This window comes from Crotalus tigris, unplaced genomic scaffold (assembly GCF_016545835.1).
Source record: "Crotalus tigris isolate CLP2741 ecotype Arizona unplaced genomic scaffold, ASM1654583v1 scf7180000018563.1161478300:1536566, whole genome shotgun sequence".
Classification (NCBI taxonomy): Eukaryota; Metazoa; Chordata; class Lepidosauria; order Squamata; family Viperidae; genus Crotalus; species Crotalus tigris.
The window spans coordinates 533,466-558,204 of record NW_024097077.1 but is presented as its reverse complement, the minus strand read 5'-3'; the positions used below and the strand labels follow the sequence as shown (position 1 = coordinate 558,204).

General features: G+C 47.5%; 1 protein-coding gene across 1 annotated transcript; it reads left to right on the top strand.

The window, feature by feature from the left end:
• Nucleotides 1-1,806: 1,806 nt before the first annotated feature.
• On the top strand, nucleotides 1,807-6,830 carry CDKN1B (cyclin dependent kinase inhibitor 1B). The gene is made up of 3 exons (XM_039354570.1): nucleotides 1,807-2,278; nucleotides 3,112-3,280; nucleotides 5,525-6,830. Exons 1-2 carry the CDS (start codon nucleotides 1,807-1,809, stop codon nucleotides 3,261-3,263), a joined length of 624 nt encoding a protein of 207 aa, XP_039210504.1. The 3' UTR covers nucleotides 3,264-3,280; nucleotides 5,525-6,830.
• Nucleotides 6,831-24,739: the final 17,909 nt, after the last annotated feature.

Below are 24,739 nucleotides of genomic sequence, written 5' to 3'. Positions count from 1 at the left end.
TTTTTTTCAAGGCCTCTTTGCTGCCAGTTTGTAGTGTTTCTTACCTGCTGGTTCCTTTAAGCCTTGCAGTGTTTCTCAACCTTGACAATTTTATGGCATGTGGACTTCAACTCCCAGAATTCCACAGCCAGCATTGCTGGCTGTGGAATTCTGGGAGTTGAAGTCCACATGCCTTAAAATTGTCAAGGTTGAGAAACACTGCTTAAGGTTGATGGTTGATCCCAAAAGGCAGAAACTCTCCATCATTTCAATGGTCAAATATACATCTTAGGAGTGGTTTAATATCTTTGATGACGTGACACATAGAAAACGTCACTTAATGTAGCACTTGTCACGAGCTATTAGGGGGGTAAAGTGATGAAACCCAAAAGCCACTAGGTATGTGTGAAACAAGTGATGCACCTGTCTCTACCTAGGTGTAACAGGAGCACCTGGATCTACACAAAGGCATCCTGATCAGCTTCTCCCCCTGAATGTATCCTCTCCAGCTACAGATTGAAACAGGGTATCCCATTTGAGGAAGGAGGACTTTGTGGCAAGGAATCCAGTTAAAATGTAATTGGGACACTCTCGCTCCCTTCTTCCACCTGCTGGGGCTGCATTCAGACGTGCAAAGGAGGGAGGGCCAGGCCACATGCACGGGAGTTTCCTCCTGGCTTCCTTGTAGCCAGATCTTGGGCACATCCTGGCTTAGATGAAGTCAGAAAGAGGAATCCCTCGGCCGATCCCTTAAGGAGAGTTTAAGGAAGAGAGGCCGATTTTTCTGGGCTCACACGATGCTAAGCCACCAATCATAGCTTAAGGCCAAATCGACCGTCACGCAGCACAACGTTTCCTCTGGAAGGCTACAGACCCGGGGGCGGAATCCGCAGGGAAATTAAGGCAGGGACCCCGCAGAGAAGCGCCGGGCAGCCTCCGATGGAAAGGGCCGCTTCGGCCTTACAGGAGGCCGGCCGACCTGCCATCGGCGGCGACAGGCGGGCAGTAACCGAGGCCCCGGACGAGGGGCCCCTCCGGGCTCCGAGACCGGGGCCTCTCGTCTCCGCCGCCTCCCCTTGCCGGAAGCCGCCGCCCCTTCGCTTCTGCTCCGCAGGGAACGGGGCCCTGGGCACCGCGGCCTGCGCGAGAGCCACCCGCCGGCCGGCCGGCCACGGCAGCCTCCCGCCTGGGCTCCGCCGCTTCAGGCCGCCCGTCCGACGGCTCCCCGCGAGAGGGCAGCCCCGGGCGGCTGGGGCGCGCGTCCCCGCGCCTCCCGCGCCACCTTTAAAGCCTGCGGGGCGGGAGCGCGCGCCGAGCGTTGCGCCGAGGCGGCGCCCCCTCCGCGGGCCAATGGCGCGCCGCCTCCGTTTAAATAGACGAGCCGTGTCAATCACCCGCCTCTCCGCCAGCCTCCCTTCCATCGCCATATTGGGCAGGGGGGCCGCAGAAGGCGCGCGCCCTCCGCCGCCGCCTCTTGCTCCGCCGCGCTCGGGGCTCCTTCCTAGCCGCGGGAACGCCGGCTCCGCTTCTGCCTCCCGCCGCCGCCGCCTCTCCGCCGGACTCGGCGGTCCGGCCGGCGCTCGCCTCGCCTCTCCTGGGCGGCCCCCGGACTTGCGGAGAGCGCTCCTCGGTCGCCCCGCCGCCCGCCGCCCGCCCCGCGCGCGGCTTATGCGAGGCCCGGCCCCGGAGGGCTGCTGCGCGCGGTCCGCCAGGGAAGCGCCGCCTCGCCCGGCTCCGGCTTCGGAAAGGCCGCCCGCCGCCCTCGGCCCGAGCGGGACGCCCCGCGGCTCCCCCGCCGCCGCCGCCCCGCCAGCGCCCGGGCGGGCCATGTCGAAGGTGCGCGTCTCGAGCGGGAGCCCGCCGCTGGAGCGGGCGGAGGGCCGGCCGGCGGAGGCGCCCAAGCCCTCGGCCTGCCGCTGCCTCTTCGGCGCCGTCGACCACCCGGGGCTGGCGCGCGAGTGGCGGGCGCAGAGCCGGCAGCTGGAGGAGGCCGGCCGGCGCCGCTGGAACTTCGACTTTCGGCGCGGGCAGCCCCTGGAGGGCCGCTTCGAGTGGCGGGCGCTGGACCGGGCGGCGCTGCCCGACTTCTACAGTCGCCCGCCGCGGCTCGCCTCGGCCCGCCAGCCCGACGGCCCCCGGCGGCGCCCGCAGCCCGGCGCCGACGACCGCTCGCCGCCCGGGGCGCTCCGCTGCGCGCAGGGAGAGGCGCCCGAGCCCGAGCCTCGGCAGGAGCCCCAGCAAGACGGGGCCGCGGCGGCCCGAGGAAGCGCCGGCCCCAGGAAGCGGCCTGCCGCCGAGGGTAAGACGCCGTCCCCGCCGCCCCTGCCCGCGGAGAGGGCCCGGGGGGCGGCCGCCGCCTCTCCGCCGCACCGAGGCTCCGGCCGGCCGAGGTCCCCGGGGCGGGGGGTCCTTTCCCCGGCTTGCCCGACCTTTTTCTGGCTCCCGCAGGGAGCGAAGGCCGGTCCGTTTGGGGCCCTTGGCCGCCGGGGCAGCGGCCCCGCCATCTGCCTTTCCGGGGCGGGCAGGGAGCCAAGCGAGTCCCGCTGGTGTCCCAGAGACCCCCTCCCAAACCCCCGCCGGAGCCTGGCCTTTTTGCCGGGTTTTATTGATTCACATCCCGCCCTTGTTCTTTCCCCCAATAATTCCAGCGGGCAAACATATCCAGCACATACTTTCCTCCTACTTTCCCCACAACCACCACAACAACCCTGCGAGGCGGGCTGCTTGGCTCCGGGAATCCCTTAAGCCAGAGCCCCCCCACCTTTTGGGCCACCAGGGACCAGTTACTTGGAGAGAGGTTTTTCCATGGACCGGAGGGTCCTTTGCTTGTTTGTGTAGTCCATTTGGTGGCATGCCGGGGTCCAGGAGTGGTCCAGGGACCCCCTGCCTTAACCCCCTGGTTTTCTCTGCTGGCTCTCAAAACGGGCCCAATTTCAGACCGTCTTCAGCACAAGAGGCTTCTCTTACAATTCTGATGTTCTCCTCCTTGGCCTGGATGCACTGCATGTTGTGGAGATGCTTCCAAAGGGATGCTCTTTTCCTGCCCTTCTTCCGTGCCTAACCAGTTGCCAGGATAAATCTTTTTTTAATATCCCCCTTCTTCATTCCCCCCCCCCAATCCTCCCCTCTCAGATTCCTCTCCTCAAAGCAAAAGAGCCAACACAGCTGAAGAACTTTCTGAAGACCCTCTCGAAGACCCGCTGGTGGCCAACTCCGAGGAACAGACGCCGAAGAAGAAAAAGAAGAAGAAGCAGCAGCCCAGCCCGAAGCAGTGCCAGACGTAAATGGGTGGTTTGTCGAGGTGGGTTTGTTTAAAAGGAAATGCTTCTTCGTTAGCTTGTTTATTTTGTATCCGTTCAAGTCGGTCTGTGCCATTTCTTTGGCTGAGGTATGCAGTTTTATGTGATTTTGTTTTTTAAGCTGTCAGATTCACGCTCACTCATAAGCAAAGAAGTGGCTTTTAAGAGAAAATGAGTAGTAATTCTACTATAGGAAATAAACTTGTGTTTGCTGGACACAGGTGGCTTTTACTTCTGAATGCATTTGCCTAGGATATTTGTTTTTTTTAGCAAGGTGGCAACGTAGACTTTGTTAAAGTTTCCTTTACTTTTTAATCTGTCTTTGAAAAAAATGAAATGAATGCACAAAAAAGGCTTTTAAAAATAAAAAAATCTCCCCCCCCCCTTAACTGCTGTGCATTGTAAACAATTGGTAGATCATTTGAAATGTACAGGCTCTATTCTGTATGGAGATAAAGCTTTTGTGGAGTTCGGTGGAAACGAACAGCAAACAACCTATTTGGACTGTATTCTTAGTGGCAGTAAATGGAACAGCTCAAAGGCAGCAGAATCTCGTTAATTAAGGACAGGCATTCTGGACAGACTTTTCCATAAGCAGGAATGGTGTAGGAATCTTGGCAGGTCTGATTTTCAAATTAATAAAATGAGCGTTCAGCTTGGAAGTAAGTAGATACTCGGAATGCCAGTTGGGATGAGCGAGGACACGTGTTCAAATTAACTACTATTGGCTGTTTACTTGAACATTTGAAAGGGAAATGAAAGCTTTTGGGTGGACCAATCACAGGAGAGAGGGAGAGGGAGGGGGAGAGAGGGAGGGAGGGAGGGAGGGCAAAGTGGGGGTTGTTATCTGTCTCTTGAACACCTCCCAGAAAATAACAGGATAGCACAAAATTTAGCCCCGGCTCACTACATCGAAGCAGTTTCCTATTTGTGGATAATTCTGTCAGCTTCCACTCTGAAATCTGATTGGGGCAGATTAACTGAATCCCTCCTTAGTCAAGAAGTGTGTTATGAAATCTTTGTTGATGGGAGTTGTCTTGTTTTTGTCTGATGAGATTATAAAAGGGGGGGGGAGGGAGAAAACCAAAAAGATGGGCTGTTGGCAGAACACAACATATTTAGAAGAATTTCTGCAGCAGGCCAGGGTTAGTTAATGCTAATCTTGGTTAGGCTTGTGGCTCAAAAGGGTTGAGTACTCGATTATTTGGATTGTTGTATTTTGTCTCTCTCTGTGTACATACCTTGGCTAATTTGGGAAACAAATCAAGCCGTGTGTGTGCATGTAGTGATGAAAACGGTAGAATCTGCAAGTTTTCTGAAAAGCCAAAAACTTTCTTTTAACTTAGAAAACAGGATTCTAAAAGTTGGCATAATAGAAACCAGATTGACTGGTGGGCTGACTCTTAATGCTGCCTGTCAGTTGATGATTAGAACCAGTTTGGTCTAGTGGTGAGAGCACCAGGCTAGAAATTGGGAGATTGTCAGTTCTAGTCCTGCTTCAGGCAGGTAAGCCAGCTGGGTGACTTTGGGCCTGTCCCCTCTCTCTCTACCCAACCAGCCTTGCAGGATCGTTGTGAGGAAAATAAGAATCTACTGTACCTAAAAAATAAATTTAAACAGTGTAACTGTAGACAAGTGTTTCTCAACCTTGACCATTTTAAGGCATGTGGACTTCAACTCCCAGAATTCCACAGGCAGCATTGCTGGCTGTGGAATTCTGGGAGTTGAAGTCCACATGCCTTAAAATTGTCAAGGTTGAGAAACACTGCTGTAGACCCACAGGATGTTTTGACAGCAGATTTTATTTGTTTGTATATTTGCTTATTTATATATGTGTTTGTGAACTGCCTAGAATTACTTAGATGAGATGGATGTTGTAGAAATTTGGTAAATAAAAACATCAGACTTAGTACAACTCTGTGATGCTCTAATACAGTGGTTCTCAACCTGTGGTCGGGACCCCATGTGGGGTCGAATAGACTCTCTTGAATAGAGTCTAATTCTATTGGCTTTCAAAAGCCAGTAGGAATTGTCCAGGCTGTCTCTGCTCTGCTGAGCCCGCCAAAAATCCCATTCTGCAAACGGTGCTGCACCAGTTGAGTAGTCCTTGACTTACAACCGGTTGAGTAGTCCTCGACTTACGACTGGTTGGGGGTCGCGGCATTATAAAGGTTGAGAACCACTGCTATAATAACGAGGAATTGGAGCCCTCAGCAATTGACACCTTTTCTCTTTCTCTATTACAGAATTAAGAATATTTGTTTCCTTCAATGTGGAGGAGGCAAAGGAAGCCAGGAAGATCCAGCGCTTGCATTCATATATGCACCTGTAGGTGTATGAATCAATGAATGAAAGAAAACATATCACTGGTTCTCCATGGGATGGGGAACGTGTTAAAGCACTGAAAAGAAAAAAAAAAATCGGCAATGGAATAACACTAAACCGGGCCATCTTAAATGGGCCTGCCTCTTAAAAGCAATGGATGTAGCATTCTGCAATTAGGTTTTTCCTCATTTGCTTCTTTGTACTACCTGTGTAAATAGTTTTTACATTATGTAGCACATAAACCTTTCTCCCCTCTTGGGGGAGGGGAGTTTTTGTTTGTTTTGTGAAGGGGTGGAGCTAATGAAAGGTGATGGGTTCGAAATCTGCTTCCCAAACCCCAGGCTGAAGCAGAGATGCCTTTATTAAAGGAACATTGCCCCCCCCCTTTTTTTTTTTGCTTGTGTGAAAATCCCAAGATTATAAATTGGCATTTAATCATTGTCCCAGCAGGTTAATGAACTTGCTGGTGAAATTTATGTGTCAAGGACACAATCTGGGAAGTGTTTGCCTGTTCTGACCTCGCTGGAAGAGACGGGCACTTTGGGGAAGTATGTGATTTCTAAGGTGGGGTGTGATGCTTTGAGATCACAGGACAAAAGTTTTGTGTAGGAGGCCCAGTTCTCTCTGGAGATGCAAAAGAGGAACTCTTTCAATGGGCATTTTCTCATAGGGTTTTTTCCCTTTGGTCTTCTTACACTTTTTTAAAAGTCCTGCCCAACAACATACAACGTAGAGGAGAAATTAATAAATTCTCAGAAGTCCAGACTCTTATTTGCTCACTTTTCTGGCCTTCATTAAGTGGGCAAATGAAAAGGAAACAGTATTTTTTACATTTTCTAGGTGGGTTTTTTTTTTTTGAAAAAAAAAAGTTTTGAAATGTACCTGTGTACATAACTGTAAAGACACTGAGAAATTATACTAACTTATTTATGTTAAAAAAAGATTTTTTAATCTAGAAGATATTTTCCCAGAAAGCCAAAGTGGCGCGTGGTTTTTGTGCATTTGCAAATGCTCTATTTGGTAGGGGATTTTTGTTGTTGTTGTTGTTAGCCTCTGCGGGGAATTCGTTTTGTTAATTAATATGGCTGTGCTTAAATGATTGCAGACTGAGCCAGTTCAATTTTTTTGTGTAATGTGCAGAAAAAACAAACAAACAAAAAACCAGTTGCCAAGTGATACTGTTTTACATCAAGCAATCAATAAAGACGACTGCCATATATAAACCTATAAGCTGTCTTTGTGTGTTTTATAAAACCTGCTGGAACAATTTGCCTATTTTCCAAATATAGTCCTTGATTTATGACCGTGAATGAGCCCAAAATTTCCATGGCTAAACAAAAAGGCTAGTTTTGTCCCATTTTATAACTTTTCTTGCCACAGTAGCAAGAATCACTGCAGTTGTTAAACTAATAACACATTTGTTAAGTGGATTCTGGCTTCCCCATTGACTTTGGTTGCTGCCAAAGGGGGTCAAATGACCCCAGGACCCTGCAACTGTCATAAATACAAGTCAGTTGCTAAGCATCTGAGTCTGGAGTACCTGGCGGGAGGGGGGCGGGGCAGGGAGGGGGGGCGCTGTGAAGGGTGGTTAAGTGTGAAAAATTACTGTCCTTGTAATTTTGAATGCTCACTAAATAAATGGTTGTAAGTTGAAAACTACCTGTACATCAAGATGTATAAGTAGTCCTCAGCTATGGCTTTTTCCAAACTAAAGTCTAGAACAAGGTTGGGGAACCTCGGTTCTTTTATGACTCGTGGACTTCAACTCCCAGAATTCCTGAGTCAGCTATGCTGACTCAGGGATTCTGGGAGTTGAAGTCCACGAGTCATAAAAGAGCCGAGGCTGCCTACCCCTGGTTTGGAACAAGGGTGGGGAACCTCGGCTCTTTTATGACTTGTGGACTTCAACTCCCAGAATCCCTGAGCCAGCATCTGCCTAGGGCTAGGCCATAGCCTAGCTGAGGAATTCTGGGAGCTGAAGTCCACAAGTCTTAAAGTTACCAAGGTTGCAGAACTCTGGATTAACCCCTTCAAAGAATCTTTGGTTTCTTTGCGATTCAACTTCCCAGAATATTGCTCAATGTCTGATGTCAATGAATTATGAGTTTATTCACACAACTACACTCCCCCCTCCCCGAATTTAGTTTTAAGGACTTAAGACCATTTCCCTCTCAGAAAGTGGATGTTCAATAATTTGTATCCTGCCTTGTTTTTACAAATATAATGATAATGATGATGGTGATGATGATAATAGTAGTAGTAGTAGTAATAATAAAGTTGGAATAAACAAGATAGCAAATATATTTAGTACTCCTCCTCCCTACTAAGTAGTAGTAATAATAATAAAGTTGGAATAAAGGTAGCAAATATATTTAGTACTCCTCCCTACTAAGTAGTAGTAATAATAATAATAATAAAGTTGGAATAAACAAGGTAGCAAATATATTTAGTACTCCTCCTCCCTACTAGAATTCACAGTCTCCCGGTTTGTAGGCTGGTGCCTTAACCACTTCATATCAAGGACATTCACATCTAGAGTTTTGTTTAAACCTAAGCAGGATTTAGGGAGGTCAGGAGCACAGAAACAGTTCTAGTAGAAACTACACACCTGTAGCAGTTCATTTCCAAATAAGCTGCCCACATGCCTATCTTTGACTTCACATCAGTATTGTTTTGTGTGCCTGTGTGCTGAAGTTGCAATGTATAAAGATGCCCCACTTCTGAAGTAATTTCACACCCCAAAATATCAACTTTGCTGCAAAAAAGCATGGAGGTGATCAAGAAGAGAAAGGTGGATTGAAGGAGCATTTTGCACCTGTAGGCAATACACAATCTTGCTGGGCCTTTCCCCCCCCCCTCCCCACTTCAGAGAGAGAGAGAAACTTCCTGTTTTGGAAATACAAAGCTTAAGAAAAACAAGCAGCAAAGCTATTCTTGCCGTTTGCTTCTATATATTTTTTTTTTGAACCCCAAACGAAGGAAACGGCACCTCCTGCTTTGTAAAGAGATTTACTGCAGCCGAGAGAAACTGAGACAAGGCCAAAAGTCAAACCTAAAAGAGAAATCATACCGCACAGCCCGGTTAAGGACTTTTTTGCCTGTCAATAACCACAAATTGCAACTTTCAGGCTGCTCCCTAACCTTGACCAGACTCCTTACCCCAGAGAAGAGATTTTTTGGGGGGAGGGGGGGGGACTCTGGTAGGCTAACCCCAGAGGACTTTCACTCCGATGAAATGCCACATCAAGAATATTCTTTTATTGAAAAATCACCCTGCCTCCCTTTTGCAGAGGTTTTTGTTTTTTGTTTTTTGAGGGCCTAGCCAGGGCAGCTGCCTTCTCTCATTTCTCTCCCTGGGCTGCTTTTTCCCCACGCAAAAGGTGTGTGTGTGTGGGGGGGGGGAAAGGCCAGATGGGGAACACTTTGGGCTTTGATCGGCAGGTACAAATCTTGAACCGGGAAGTGCCATGAAAAGTCTTCTTCTTTTGAAGCTTGCAGGAAGGAAGACAGCCCGGCAGCAGAGTGCTTACTTGCGGTGATGTCACCACCCTGGACTTTTGCTTCAGCTTACAGGAGAGGGGTGTGTGTGTGTGTGTGTGTGTGTGTGTGTGTGTGTGAGAGAGAGAGAGAGAGAGAGAGAGAGAGAGAGAGAGACTGCACATGCATACTTGCACAGGTAGATACACCTTTAATTGTCTCATTATGTAAAATGCAACCCCCCCCCCACACACACACACATACACACACAACTGCCTGGCAAGAGTTCAAGGAACAGGCTGGGCTTCCAGACCCGTTCAGTGATGGCCTCCCCCCGCCCCCCTTGAAAGGCTGAAATGGTTCAGTCCACCCCAGCCCCTCCCTTCGGATCTCTGTGAAACACCTGCGGGTGTGCAGTTGTGTTGTACACAGGGAAGGGAGCCTGGTTCTTGCGCACAAGCCCCTCTCCCCCCCCCAGGCCCTTGCCTTGGAGAGCCGTTTCTGCTTCTGGGCGTCAAATGCGAACAGCATCCAGATCAGAATTTGCTGAGTGGAAGCATTCCCCCCCCCCCATGCCTTGGAGCTTGGGGAGAAAAAATCAAGGCCGGTGGCCAGTCCTTGGCTGAGCTCTGAAACGGAAGCCGAATTAGATTCGAGTAGGAGACCATTTAGAACTTGTGGCCCCGAAGACTGGATAGGGAAGTTTGGAATAGAAGAACAGAACAGAACAGAACAGAACAATAGAATGGGATAGAATAACATGGAATGGAATGGAATATAGAATAGAATAGAATATAGAATATAGAATATAGAATATAGAATATAGAATAGAATAGAATAGAATAGAATAGAATAGAATAGAATAGGAGCTGGAAGGGACCTTGGAGGTCTTCTAGTCCAGCCCCTGGCTCAAGCAGGAGAACCTATACCATCTCAGAGAAGGGACTGTCTAGTAATCCAGGAGTCTGCAACCTTGACAACTTTAAACTATGCTGGCTGAAGAATTCTGGGAGCTGAAGTCCACAAGTCTGAAAAGTTGTCAAGGTTGCAGAGCCCTGCTCTAGCCTCTTCTTAAAAACCAGGTTTTCTTCTGACATGTCTGAAAGGGACTGAAGGATAAATAAATGCACTTATCCTTGAGGCCTCTCTACTGAGTTGTCAACATGTTCACTTTTCATTTCTGCAAAAGTGGGGACACCTTGAGGCTCTATAACTAAACCCCTGAGCTCCTGAGCTTTTTCTGTGCCCCACGGCTGAAAAAATAGTATCAAACATTTCCATCAGCCTGAGATGGGATGCCTGCAACGGTTGTGTTGGCCCAACAAAAAAAGCCACGATTTACAGAATTAATTCAACTGTGCACATTTGGTCTCGGTCTTTATGACACCGAGGTGTCATCCACAAGTAAGTGATACTAGGTGTGCTCACCAACACAGGTAACCAGACTTAATATATTGCATGTGCCCATGTTCAGGCCTACATTGTGGTGATAGGGAAGCAGACGGCACCTACATCTCCATATCTCCTCCTTTGTTGTGTTGGTGGATTTCCATCTACCAACTTTGCTTTAAGCTGACTTGTGTTCTAACACTGGAAGTTCTTAAGAAGAGACTGGACAGCCATTTGTCTGAAATGGTATAGGGTTTCCTGCCTGAGCAGGGAGTTGGACTAGATGACCTCCAAGGTCCCTTCCAACATAATAATAATAATAATAATAATAATAATAATAATAATAATAATAATAATAATAATAATAATAATAATACCTGGCTGCTTTGACCAATTGGGATGCTCTTTTGCCAATAAAATCACTCCAATCCAGTGCAGCCTTGTCTCCCAACAGCAGACTCTTCATGGTGACTAGACCCTGGTTTTATTGCATTATCTGGGACTTCTTTGGCTTGTGATTTTTATTTTTTTTTTTGAGGAAAACAATGGGATGATGTCTTGTTTCTCCTATTACTTGTTCTTTGGACCTCGGCCTGGCCTGGCTCTAGAGTGAGCTCATGGGGTGGGGGAGAGGCAGGGAGACTTGGACATTGTGGCGCTTTTTTTTTTTTTTTTGAATAACTGGGATTATGTGGTTAGGTTGTCCTCAGGTGTCCCTAGGCTATTATCGTGTCACTATTATTTATTATGCATGTTCTGTTGGTTTTAATCCTCTGTTCACTGCCTTGTTGACTGCTTGGATTTGGCTGGACATACCATGACATCACCGTGCTGGCGCAGTGGTTGGAATGCAGCACTGCAGGCTGACTCTGCCCACTGCCAGCAGTTCGATTCTCACCGGCTCAAGGCTGACTTAGCCTTCCATCCTTCTGAGGTTGTTAAAACGAGGACCCAGATTGTTGGGGGTAAAAAGCTGACTCTGTAAAACAGATTAGAGAGGGCTATAAAGCATTGTGAAGCGGTATATAAGTCTAAGTGCTACTGCTAAGTCGGAAGGAAGGAAAGGAAGGAAGGGAAGGAAGGAAGAAAGGAAGAAAGGAAGGAAAGGAAGGAAGGGAGGGAGGGAGGGAGGGTAAGGAGAGCTGTGGTGGCACTGTGGTTGGAATGCAATATTGCAGGCTGACTCTGCCCACTGCCAGCAGTTCGATCCTGACCAGCTCAAGGCTGACTCAGCCTTCCATCCTTCCGAGGTCGGTAAAATGAGGACCCAGATTGTTGGGGGCAAAAAGCTGACTCTGTAAAACAGATTAGAGAGGGCTGTAAAGCACTGTGAAGCGGTATACAAGTCTAAGTGCTATTGCTATTAAGGGGAAAGTAATCAACCAGCAGCCTTAAAAAAAGTTGTGGCATGTGCCCTTCAGAAGAGGGATTCAACGGTGTTGGATAACCCTAATCTCTCTCCAACCTCCCCTTTCAGCACCCAGAAGTGGATTATTGGATTGCTTCTAGTCCGAATTCAGGAACAGAACAAGTGAGTTGCTCTCCTGGATGAACTGTGTTTACTTGTTTTGTTATTTTATCGATTTATACAGCCACTCATCTTACAACGGTGACTCTGGGCGGAGCCCATAGGATTAAAACCAACAAAACCAGCATAATAAACAATAGTGACACAATAATAGCATAGGGGCACCTGAGGACAACCGATCTCGTATCGCATAACCACAGTCATGCCAAGAAAAAGCCACAACGACAAGCTCACCCAACTTGCAGGTCCACGTCAGAGGGAACAGCCAGGTATGAAATGCCATCCGCTTCAGGACAAAGGTATCTTGGGGTGCTGTGCGTCAGGTTCAGGTGATGTGACCGAGAAGGCCCACTTTGTGGATCTTGGCAGATGGGATCTAGAGCACGCCCGCCCTGCTGAATCGCCCAAGCGGAGAAAGCAGTTCTGCAAATAATCTGGCCCTGTGCCATCAATGAACTTTAGAGATGACCACCACTTTGAATGGCACCCAGCAGCTGCAGGTAACCAGCATAGCTTGGGGAACAATGGTGCAATATGGGGCACTGAGAGGCACCCGTAACTATCCCCCGCTGTTGAATTCTGGAGCAGTTTCAGCTTCTAGGACAGTGTTTCTCAACCTTGACCATTTTAAGGCATGTGGACTTCAACTCCCAGAATTCCACAGCCAGCATTGCTGGCTGTGGAATTCTGGGAGTTGAAGTCCACATGCCTTAAAATGGTCAAGGTTGAGAAACACTGTCCTAGGAAGTCTTCAAAGGCAGCTGCATGTAGTTGGCATCTAGATGGGGACAGCATGCATCTCTTGTTCTTAGGTGCCCTAGAAGCCTTTGGTAGCATCTCCTCTCACATCCTACTAGACCTGGACTACAAGATGAGGGCCAGGAGTCTTTGTTTTGCAATGGTTCCACTCCCTTCTGGTGGACAGTTTCAGCCTGTCACAAGTGCCTCCTATTATATGGGATGTTGCAGAGATTGCTCTTCTCCTTCCTACTCTTCAACACCTGTAGGAGGCCAGGAGCAAGATCAACTGCGTTTGGAGTATGTACACTATTACCCCTCCTTAAGTCAGATTCTGTTGGTATTCTTGGCGTCTGGAGGTTGTCAGGATCTCAGTGAAAGAACAGGATGAGGTTGGGCCCAGATAAGATGGAGTTACTGTTGATACATCAAGGTTCTCTTTTGTCACTAATGTTGTCCCTCAATGGAGCAAGCTCATGACTTGAGGGTCCTTCTGGACTCATAGCTCCTACTTGAATGGACCCAGACTGACTTAAGGGCAGTTTCTCCCGTTTTCCAACTGCTTCATGGTGCAAGAGGCTCTACTTATAGTGAAATCTTGCCTTCTACTCTCTGATTAGACTACTGCGGTCTTTACAGGGAGCTGCCCTTGAAGACTTCTGGGAAACTGGAGCTAGTCCAGAACACAACAAACCACGTGCTCCTTGGCTCTTGGTATTGGTAGCACATAACACCAGTTCTGTGGATTCTGCACCGGTTGCTATGTGGTTTTCGGTTACAATTTAAGGTGCTGAAATTGACCTACAGGCAGTCCTTGACCACTGTTGGGCCTGGAACTATGGTCTTAAATTGTTACGGTGGTCATCAAATGATCGTGACTGATTTGACGTAGTTTGTGCCACTCGTGGAATGAATCCACTGACTGTCATGAGCATTTTTGGTTGAAAACTGAAAGTAAACATTGTTTTCTGGCAAAAAAAAAAAAGGTAAATTGTGGGATGCTGAAAATGGCCGTACATGCAAGCTGGTTGTCAGGTGCCCCAAACACAATCACATGACTGTATGGTGTGTGTGTGTGTGTGTGTGTGTGTGTCTGCCAGAACCTCAAATTGGGGTCATAAGTAGTCCTGGGGAGGTCTGTCACAACTTTGGTCACTGATCAGTTGTAGGTTGACTGGGTAGCCTGTGAGACCACCTGCTCCAAGCAGAACCCATTAAATCTACTAGAATAGAATAGAATAGAATAGAATAGAGCTGGAAGGGACCTTGGAGGTCTTCTAGTCCAGCCCCCTGCTCAAGCAGGAGAACCTAGACCATCTCAGACAAGTGGCTGTCCAGTCTCTTCTTGAAAATCTCCAGTGATGGAGCGCCCACGGTTTCTGGGGGTGAGCAGTTCCACTGGTTGATTGTATTAGATTTTTAAGAAAGAAATTACCTTTTATTTCAGTTTTGATGGAGACTGAAGCTATGAGACTCTGCTTTCCTGTGATGGTGCCAATGCTTTGGAACAGATCAAGCTGTTTGACACAGGGATCCCCAACCCACAGTCTGTGGACCAGTAACGGGCCGTGGCATGCCAGCAACCGGTCCGCACAAAGAAAGCCCCATCCGCAAGAGGCAGGCAGCACACAATACCACACATACATGCACACCCGGTCCCTGGAAAAACCTCTCTCCATCAAACCCATCCCTGGTGCCCAAAAGGTTGGGGAACTCAGGTTTAACATATTCAGGAACACATTAAAAAGAGTTATATCAGAGGATGCTCTCTCTAAAAAAAAACAGGGCCATTTTTCATTTTCATTTTTGTTTTGTTATTGTTTTCATTTCTAGCGTTTTACGATATGACCTCTTAGTCATACCATGGATATTCTGCATTTTTTGTTATAATAATACTACAGACGCCAGCAAGCATTAAGATTATGCTTAAAAGAAGAGGGGATACATCCACATTGCCCCCACCCACGCAAATCCAGAGGATAGAACAGGAAATCCTGGCTCTGGGTTGGCTGCCGCTTGGCATTTAAAGGTGGTGGGGAGTCTTGCCCCATCAACAGACAGGCAGGCCTCGACTTATGACAGTTCAGCCCCAAATTTCCATTGCTAAGCAAGGCCGTCGTTCAATGGATTCCCCCCCCCCGTTTTGCCACAGTTGTTATCCCTGCATTTAAGTGAATAACGTGGCCATTAAGCAAACGGTTAAAAATTGAGGACTATCTGTATTCTGGCTGGGATGGGGGGATTCTGGGAGTTGAAGTGGCCAAATTGAGCTGGGTGAAGGTGGGGGGGGGAGTCCCTGCAGCAGCTGCTTTGATGTTGGCAATAATGACACCTCTGCAGCCTTTGATCCTGAACCAGGTACAATATGTCCCCCTCCCCCCTCCCTCGGCTCCCCCCCCCCTTGCTCAGCCTGCCTTTCCTTCCACCCAGGATGACGAAAGAAGGATGCCCGGAGTCTTTGGCAAGGGGAGACAGGAGGCCGGTCAGAAAAGTCAAGATGGAGGCCTCAGTTGCCCCCCTTTCGCCCCCCCCTCCCCAGGAGACCTTGTCATCGCGAGGAAGGCTGGAGTGGAATCCAGGCAGCTTCGTCTCCTCCTCCAGGCATCAGAGACGGGGGGTCGTCCCCGAAACCCACCCGGGTGAAAAAGGAGACCCCCCCACTTCAAAGCCAGCCCCAAAAAGGAGCTCCAGAGTTTTGGGGGTCCCTGAAAGGGGCCGGGCCGGGTGCCCTGCAAAGGCAGCCGGGGGGGGTGAGACCCTCCGAGCCCGGCCAGACCCCTCCCTCCCCCGAGGTCCCGGGAACGACCCCGGCCCTCCCTGCGCGACCGCGGAACTTTCCTCGGAGCCGGCTGGGCCGTTGCAAGGCCGCCGTGGCCGGGGGGGGGTTCATCCAGCCTGGGGGGGTCTCCTCTTCCCCCCCCTTCCCGCCAGCAAAGCCCCGGGACCACCCGCTCGGCTGCCCTCGGCCCGTCTGGAGGGAGAGCCCGCGGCTCTCCCCGGCCGCCAGGCGGGAGGCGGAACGGAGAGAGACGGCTCGGCCCTGCGGGCACCCCGGGAGACGGCCAGGCTTCCTGCCGCCCCGGCCCGAGGGAGCCCAGACCGCCGGCCCCGAAGGAGCCCGTCGCCCTCGGGCTGCAGGGCGGGCGCCTCTTCCCTTCCCGTCCCCCGCCCGGCTCTCCTCCCGCAGCTCGGAGGCTTGTAGCCAAAATGGTGCGTTGTGTGTTTTGTGTGTGTGTGTGTGTTGGGGGAGGGAGCGCCGTCGGCTCCGGCCGGCGCTTAAGGTGGCTCCGCATCTCCGCGCCGCGCCCGGCTGGGGAAGCCGCAGCAGCCCGGGAGGGCGGGGCTCCGCTTCTGCACCCCCCCGCCCCGCCCCACCCCTCCTGCGCGCTCATTGGCCGAGCCCCACCGTTTGAATCTTTGCCCCGCCCCTCTCCCCCCCCCCAAGCGAGAGAGCCCGAGCCGCCTCTAGGGGTGTCCTGGGGGGGGTCGTTGCTGGCCCCGCTTTCCGCCTCCCCGCCAGGCTAAGCGGAGGCAGGGAGGAGGGGTTTCTGGAACCCCCGCCCCGCTCCGGGTGGGAGTGCAGGTAGGAATAGAATAGAATGGTCCCCAACCCCCGGTCCGTGGATCGGCACCGGGCCACAGCGTGCCAGCAACCGGTCCTCACAAACAACCGAAGCCCCATCCATGGGATGCAGGCAGCACACAAAACCACACACTCTCCGGTCCTGGAAAAACCTCTCTCCGTTTGGAAATGGTCCCTGGTGCGCCCAAAAGGTTGCGGACTTCTAGGTAATAATAATAATAATAATAATAATAATAATAATAATAATAATAATAATAATAATAATAATAATAATAATAATAATAATAATAATAATAATAATAATAAGCCCCCAGTGAGGCACTACCTTGACGTGGTTGTGGGGCTTGTGTACTCTGAGGAAGATGAGAGCTATGCCAGAGGTTCAACCATACTGGACAGGTCTCATCAGAGGAGTCAGACAAAGAGTGTCTCTCCCATACAAAATATGGTGAGACGTAAATTTCAGAATGCCATACCGGCTCGGACGTCGCCCGGGTTAACAAGGTCCGCGCTAGATATTGGAGTTCCTGGATATCTGGTGAAAAATGGGTTACAGGACTCAGGACTGTTGGCTGAGCAACCAGGGCCAGCAGCTGCAGAACTACTGGAAGAAAAGGTGTTTACCCGTCGCAGATACACAGTGATGGAAAACAAAGAAATAATGATCTGTTACTACAGATCAAGTCCAACAAGACGAGGATATCTAAAACGAATGCACCAGTTCTGGAAAGAACAACATCCAGAATCAGAAATAACAGAACAGAGACTAGCAGATCAACGCCGATTTATAACACGAAATAAAGTATTTACAGAAACAGAATTGGACGAACTGCAAAGGTTTACCCAGGGCAAAGAAATCAAAGCCTTACCAGAAGTAATTCAGAATGTAGAGGCAAACCAGGGGGAGTTGGCAGTGAAAGAATCCAGTAGAGATATACAACTGTTCTCATTTGGAAACCAGGCACCTCTTCCTCAGGAAGAACAAAACCCTCTAACTAAAGAAATAAAAGAATTGAAACAAAGAATAACTGAGCATCTAGAACAGCACAAAAACAACAGAATAAGGCTGCCTGCATTGAAGCTTGTTCCAAAGAAACAGCTAGCACAAGCATTAAAAGATGCAAATACTGCAATAGCAAGTATAAGCACCAATTCACTGCAAGAAACAAACCAACTAATGTACAGCACAGCTGCAGTTATAACTGAATACCTGGGATGCAAAATCAACAAAGAAGAAAAACAAACAAACAGTGCACCAGAAAAATGGAAGGTTAGACTAGAAAATAAGATCAGCAAGTTAAGATCACATGCAAGCAAGCTAGAACAGATGAAAGAAAAGAAGCTGAAGAACAAGAAGACCAAAGAATATTTAATCAAGAAATACCACTTAGAAACAAGGAAGATCAAGGAAGCACTGGAAATAATAAAGCAACAAATAACAGCTATAGCCAGGAAAATCAGTAGATATGAAGCTCGAATTGCAAACTATAGGCAGAACCTCCAATTTCAATCCAATCAGAAACGTTTCTACCAATCCATCAATGGAGAAACTGCAAGGAATCAGTCAGTACCTGACAAGGAAGAAACAGTGCAGTTCTGGAAGCAGATATGGGATAACCCAAAGAAATACAACAAGGATGCGGCTTGGTTAAAAGAGGTGGATGCAAATAAAACAGAAGTTGAAATGAAAGAACTAGTAATAACAACAAAAATGGTAGAAAAAAGAGCAAAGAAAATCAAAAATTGGTCAGCACCAGGTGAAGATGAACTGCATGGGTTTTGGTTGAAACATCTAACTGTTATACACCCACTCATTGCCAAGCAGTTCAACAATATACTACAAGGAGGAGAAATTGAAAAGTGGCTAACAACTGGGAAAACCTACCTAATAATGAAAAATCCAGCAAAAGGGGCAACACCAGGTAACTACAGGCCAATTACCTGCTTACCAACAACTTTCAAATTACTAACTGGTGTGGTAGCTGATGCAGTACAACAGCATCTAGTCGAAAACAATCTCTTTCCACCTGAGCAGAAAGGAAACCGCCCCAATAGCAGAGGAACAAAAGATCAACTCCTAATAGACAAAATGATCTTGGAAAACTGCAAGAGAAGGAAGACCAACCTGAATGTGCATGGATTGACTACAAAAAGGCATTTGATTCTCTGCCACATGATTGGATAATAAAGTGCCTAGAAATAACAGGAGTCAGTAGAAACATCAGAAAATTTGTGCAAAGATCGATGGCACAATGGAAGACACAGTTGCAGATCAATGGTGAGAAGCTGGGAGAGGTTAATATCAAGAGAGGATATTTCAAGGAGATTCATTATCACCATTACTATTTGTTATTGCACTGTTTCCTCTGTCAACAATACTGAATAACTCAGGACATGGCTATCAAACATCAAAAACATCTGCTAGACTATCCCACCTCCTCTACATGGATGATCTGAAGCTGTATGGAAAAACATCATCTGAAATAGAATCGCTGCTCAACACTGTCCGTATATATAGCCAAGATATTGTAATGGAGTTTGGCTTGGACAAATGTGCCACACTTACTATCAAACAAGGAAAAATAGTGAAAACTGAAGGAATCAAGATGCCCCACGAAAATAACATTAAGAGTCTGGATGAGGAAGAGTACTACAAATACTTGGGTATCCTTCAAGCTGACAACATCAAGCACACTGAAGTCAAGAAAAAGATTAGAAGTGAATACATTAAGAGAGTGAAGAAGATCTTAAAGTCCAAACTCAATGGAGGAAATACCATAAAGGCAATCAACACCTGGGCAATCCCAGTCATTAGGTACACAGCTGGAATAGTGGACTGGACTCAAGCAGAACTAAAAGCAATAGATAGGCAGACCAGAAAAATAATGACAATGAATCATGCCCTTCATCCACGCAGTGACATTGATAGACTTTATCTACCAAGGCAAATAGGTGGGCGTGGAATGCTACAAGTACATCAGATGGTTGAAGAAGAAAAAATGGCTTTGGAAGAATATCTGAAGAACAATGATGAAGATGCACTGAAATTAGTATATCAGGAAGGCTTACTAACTACTGGAGAAACCAAACTGGCCTACAAGAAAGACCAAATGAAGGAAAGAATAGAGGCATGGGAAGACAAAGCACTACATGGCCAATATATTAAAAAAATAGCTGGGAAAGCAGATATTAACAAGACCTGGCAATGGCTAAGAGCAGGAAAATTGAAGAAAGAGACCGAGGGACTAATTCTGGCTGCACAAGACCAAGCCTTAAGGACAAATGCATATAAAGTCAAAATTGAGAAGACAGCAACAGACAGTAAGTGCCGCTATGCAAAGAAGCTGAAGAAACAGTGGACCACTTGGTAAGCTGTTGCAAGAAGATTGCACAGACTGATTACAAGCAGCGGCATGACAAAGTAGCAACAATGGTGCATTGGAAGATCTGCAAAAAATATCATTTGCCTGTAAGCAAAAACTGGTGGGATCATAAAATAGAGAAAGTCATAGAAAATGATAAAATTAAACTGCTCTGGGACTTCAGAATTCAAACAGACAAGCACCTGCAACATAACACCCCAGACTTAACAATTGTCGATAAGAAAGACAAAAAAGTCTGGATAGTGGACGTGGCAGTGCCTGGAGACAGCAGAATAGAAGAGAAAGAACTGGAGAAGATAACAAAATACAAAGACCTACAAATAGAAATAGAAAGACTGTGGCAAAAGCAAGCAAGGGTAGTACCAATAGTAATAGGCTCCTTGGGTGCAATCCCAAAACAACTGGAGCACCACTTGAACACCATTGGCATTGACAAATTCGCTATTAGTCAATTGCAAAAGGCGGCCTTATTAGGAACTGCTTCCATCCTGCGACGATATCTGTAATACCATCAAACATCCACATCTGCCTATCCCAGGTCCTGGGTAAGGACTCGATAGGTAGACAAAATGCCAAATCCAGTCTGAACATCTGGCTGACTGTGCGATGATCCATAATAATAATAATATAATAATAATGACAAAAAAGTCTGGATAGTGGACGTGGCAGTGCCTGGAGACAGCAGAATAGACGAGAAAGAACTGGAGAAGATAACAAAATACAAAGACCTACAAATAGAAATAGAAAGACTGTGGCAAAAGCAAGCAAGGGTAGTACCAATAGTCATAGGCTCCTTGGGTGCAATCCCAAAACAACTGGAGCACCACTTGAACACCATTGGCATTGACAAATTCGCTATTAGTCAATTGCAAAAGGCGGCCTTATTAGGAACTGCTTCCATCCTGCGACGATATCTGTAATACCATCAAACATCCACATCTGCCTATCCCAGGTCCTGGGTAAGGACTCGATAGGTAGACAAAATGCCAAATCCAGTCTGAACATCTGGCTGACTGTGCGATGATCAATAATAATAATAATAATAATATAATAATAATAATAATAAAATGACAAAAAAGTCTGGATAGTGGACGTGGCAGTGCCTGGAGACAGCAGAATAGACGAGAAAGAACTGGAGAAGATAACAAAATACAAAGACCTACAAATAGAAATAGAAAGACTGTGGCAAAAGCAAGCAAGGGTAGTACCAATAGTCATAGGCTCCTTGGGTGCAATCCCAAAACAACTGGAGCACCACTTGAACACCATTGGCATTGACAAATTCGCTATTAGTCAATTGCAAAAGGCGGCCTTATTAGGAACTGCTTCCATCCTGCGACGATATCTGTAATACCATCAAACATCCACATCTGCCTATCCCAGGTCCTGGGTAAGGACTCGATAGGTAGACAAAATGCCAAATCCAGTCTGAACATCTGGCTGACTGTGCGATGATCAATAATAATAATAATAATAATAATAATAATAATAATAATAATAATAATAATAATAATAGTTAAGATCACATGCAATAGATAAGAAAGACAAAAAAGTCTGGATAGTGGATGTGGCAGTGCCTGGAGACAGCAGAATAGAAGAGAAAGAACTGGAGAAGATAACAAAATACAAAGACCTACAAATAGAAATAGAAAGACTGTGGCAAAAGCAAGCAAGGGTAGTACCAATAGTCATAGGCTCCTTGGGTGCAATCCCAAAACAACTGGAGCACCACTTGAACACCATTGGCATTGACAAATTCGCTATTAGTCAATTGCAAAAGGCAGCCTTACTAGGAACTGCTTCCATCCTGCGATGATATCTGTAATACCATCAAACATCCACATCTGCCTATCCCAGGTCCTGGGTAAGGACTCGATAGGTAGACAAAATGCCAAATCCAGTCTGAACATCTGGCTGACTGTGCGATGATCAATAATAATAATAATAATAATAATAATAATAATAATAATAATAATAATAATAGTTAAGATCACATGCAATAAGAAAGATAAGAAAGACAAAAAAGTCTGGATAGTGGATGTGGCAGTGCCTGGAGACAGCAGAATAGACGAGAAAGAACTGGAGAAGATAACAAAATACAAAGACCCACAAATAGAAATAGAAAGACCGTGGCAAAAGCAAACAAGGGTAGTATCAATAGTCATAGGCGCCTTGGGTGCAATCCCAAAACAATTGGAGCACCACGTGAACACCATCGGCATTGACAAATTCGCTATTAGTCAATTGCAAAAGGCGGCCTTACTAGGAACTGCTTCCATCCTGCGACGATATCTGTAATACCATCAAACATCCACATCTGCCTATCCCAGGACCTGGGTAAGGACTCGATAGACAGACAAAATGCCAAATCCAGTCTGAACATCTGGCTGACTGTGCGATGATCCATAATAATGATAATAATAATAGTAATAATAATAATAAAGTTGGAAGGGACCTTGGAGGTCATTCAGTCCAACCCCCTGCTCAGGCAGGAAACCCTACACCATTTCGGACAAATGGCTGTCCAGTCTCTTCTTAAAAACTTCCAGTGTTGGAGCCTTCACTGCTTCTAGTTGATTGCACCGTCAGCCAGATGTTTAGGCTGAATTTTTATCCATCGATCCAGTCCTTTCCAAGGACCTGGAATAGGCAGATGTTGACGCTTGGTGGGGGTAAAGGTGTTGTCTCAGGATGTAAAGCAGGGGTCTTCAAACTTGGCCCTTTTATAACTTGTGGACTTCAACTCCCAGAATTCCTCAGCCAGGCGGCGCTGGCTGGGGAATTCTGGGAGCTGAAGTCCATAAGTCATAAAGTCCACAAGTCATAAAAGGGCCAAGTTTGAAGACCCCTGATGTAAAGTGTAAGGCTGCCTCTTGCAATTGGTTGCTGGTGATTTTGTCCTTGCTGGTGGTTCTCAGTCGGTGCTCCAGATGTTTTGGGATCGTATCCGAGGCATCTCTTACTATTGGTACCACTTTTGGTTTCTTTGCCACAGTCATTTTATTTCTATTTGCAGGTCTTTGTGTTTTGCGATTTTCTCAAATTCTTTCTCTTCTGTTGTTCTTGCTGTTATTCTCCCTCCATGTCTCAGAAAGCTCCAGGCTGTCAATGGGGGCTTCCCCTAATTTTATTCCACTAATGTGAGCCTGGGTAATCACCAACACTACTGAATTCTTTTCTTAAACTTACCATAAGTGGGATCCCACAGCCCTGTCTCTTGCGGAAATAGTGTGCTTGGGAATAAGATTCTGTATGGTCTCAGCAGGACCACAGAGTTATAAGAAAGAAAGAAAGAAAGAAAGAAAGAAAGAAAGAAAGAAAGAAAGAAAGAAAGAAAAAAAAGGAAAGGGAAAGAAAGAAAGAAAGAAGTGACAAAGGAAGAAAAGGAAGGGAAGAAGAAAGAAAGGAGGGAGGAAGGACAAAGAAAGACAGGAAGAAAGGAAGGAAAGAAAAGGAGGGAAAGAGAAGGAGAGGAAGTAAGGAAAAGAAAGAAAGGAAGGAAGAAAAAGAAAGAAAGAAAGAAAGAAAGAAAGAGTGAGGACCGAAGAAAAGAAGGAAGAAGAAAGAAAGGAGGGACAGAGAAGGAGGGGAAGTAAGGAAAAGAAAGGAAGGAAGAGTGAGGACCGAAGAAAAGAAGGAAGGAAGAAGAAAGAAAGGAGGGACAGAGGAGGAGGACAGAAAGAAAGAGGAAGAAAGGAAGGAAAGAAAAGGAGGGAAAGAGAAGGAGGGGAAGTAAGGAAAAGGAAGGAAGAAAAAGAAAGAAAGAAAGAAAGAAAGAAAGAGTGAGGACCGAAGAAAAGAAGGAAGGAAGAAGAAAGAAGGGAGGGACAGAGGAGGACAGAAAGAAAGTCAGGAAGAAAGGAAGGAAAGAGAAAGGGAAAGAGAAGTAGAGGAAGGAAGGAAAAGAAAGGAAGGAAGGGAGACAGGAAGGAAGTCAAGAAAGAGAAAGAAAGAAAGAAAGAGAAAGAAAAAAGTGAGGAAGGAAGAAGAAGGAAGGAAGGAAGAAGGGAGGGAGGGAGGAGGAGGATGGAAAGAAAGACAGGAAGAAAGGAAGGAAAGAAAAGGAGGAAAAGAGAAGAGGAAGGAAGGAAGGAAGATTGGAAGAAAAGAAGGAAGACAAAGAGAAAGAAAGAAAGAAAGAAAGAAAGAAAGAAAGAAAGAAAGAAAGAAAGAAAGAAAGGAGGAAGGATCTGCCTTTCTCCCCTTCTAGGATTCCCTTGCAATTCACCTCCGCTGCCTGCCTAGCTGGCTGGCTGGCTCTCGGTGTGGGAGAGCCTCCTTCCCTCTGGGCCAAGGGAGACCGTCCTGAGGGCGAGGAGTGGTAGCGAAGGGGCGGAAGGCTCCTCTCCCCGGCTGGTAATTAAAGAAGCTTCTTTGTCTCGTTCCCCTTCTTCTGCCTTTGAAACTGCCTCCTTTCATCTCGCTCTGATCTATTTCTGGGTGAAACACTCCCCCCCCCCTGTCGGTCCTGGCGCCCGGCCTGCCCAGCAGAGGGGAGAGCCCCTTCCCTGCAGCTCAGACTTGCAGCCTGCACCTGGGGGGGGGGTCTCCCCGTGAGTTCTGGACGGGGCTGCCCTGCTTCCTCCTAAGGGCCTTTCTCCACCTGGGGCCAAGGAAGCACCTGGAGCAGTGTTTCTCAACCTTGACCATTTTAAGGCATGTGGACTTCAACTCCCAGAATTCCACAGCCAGCAATGCTGGCTGTGGAATTCTGGGAGTTGAAGTCCACATGCCTTAAAATGGTCAAGGTTGAGACACACTGACCTGGAGGTTGCTCCCATTGAGAGAGAGACACAATCGGGGCCTAGTCCAGGGGTGGGCACTTCATTTTCCCAAGGGCTCCGAGGGAGAAACTGGGATCGCTGGAGAGGGCCAGGCCAAGCCCATACAGAAATTAAAAAAAAAAAAAAATGGCCTTCAAAACCAAAGCAACCCAGAAGAGCTGGACAGGGACAGCCAAAAGATGGGATGTGGCCCAGGGACGACGGTAAAACACTCCGATCAGTTACATTTCAAAGAGTGCTCCAAAGTGGTGGAT

Excerpts from the sequence above, each read along its gene's own strand:
- CDKN1B (XM_039354570.1), top strand. The coding sequence starts at position 1,807 with ATGTCGAAGGTGCGCGTCTCGAGCGGGAGCCCGCCGCTGGAGCGGGCG. Across the intron at positions 2,279-3,111 it reads GAAGCGGCCTGCCGCCGAGG|ATTCCTCTCCTCAAAGCAAA; the intron begins GTAAGACGCCGT and ends CTCCCCTCTCAG.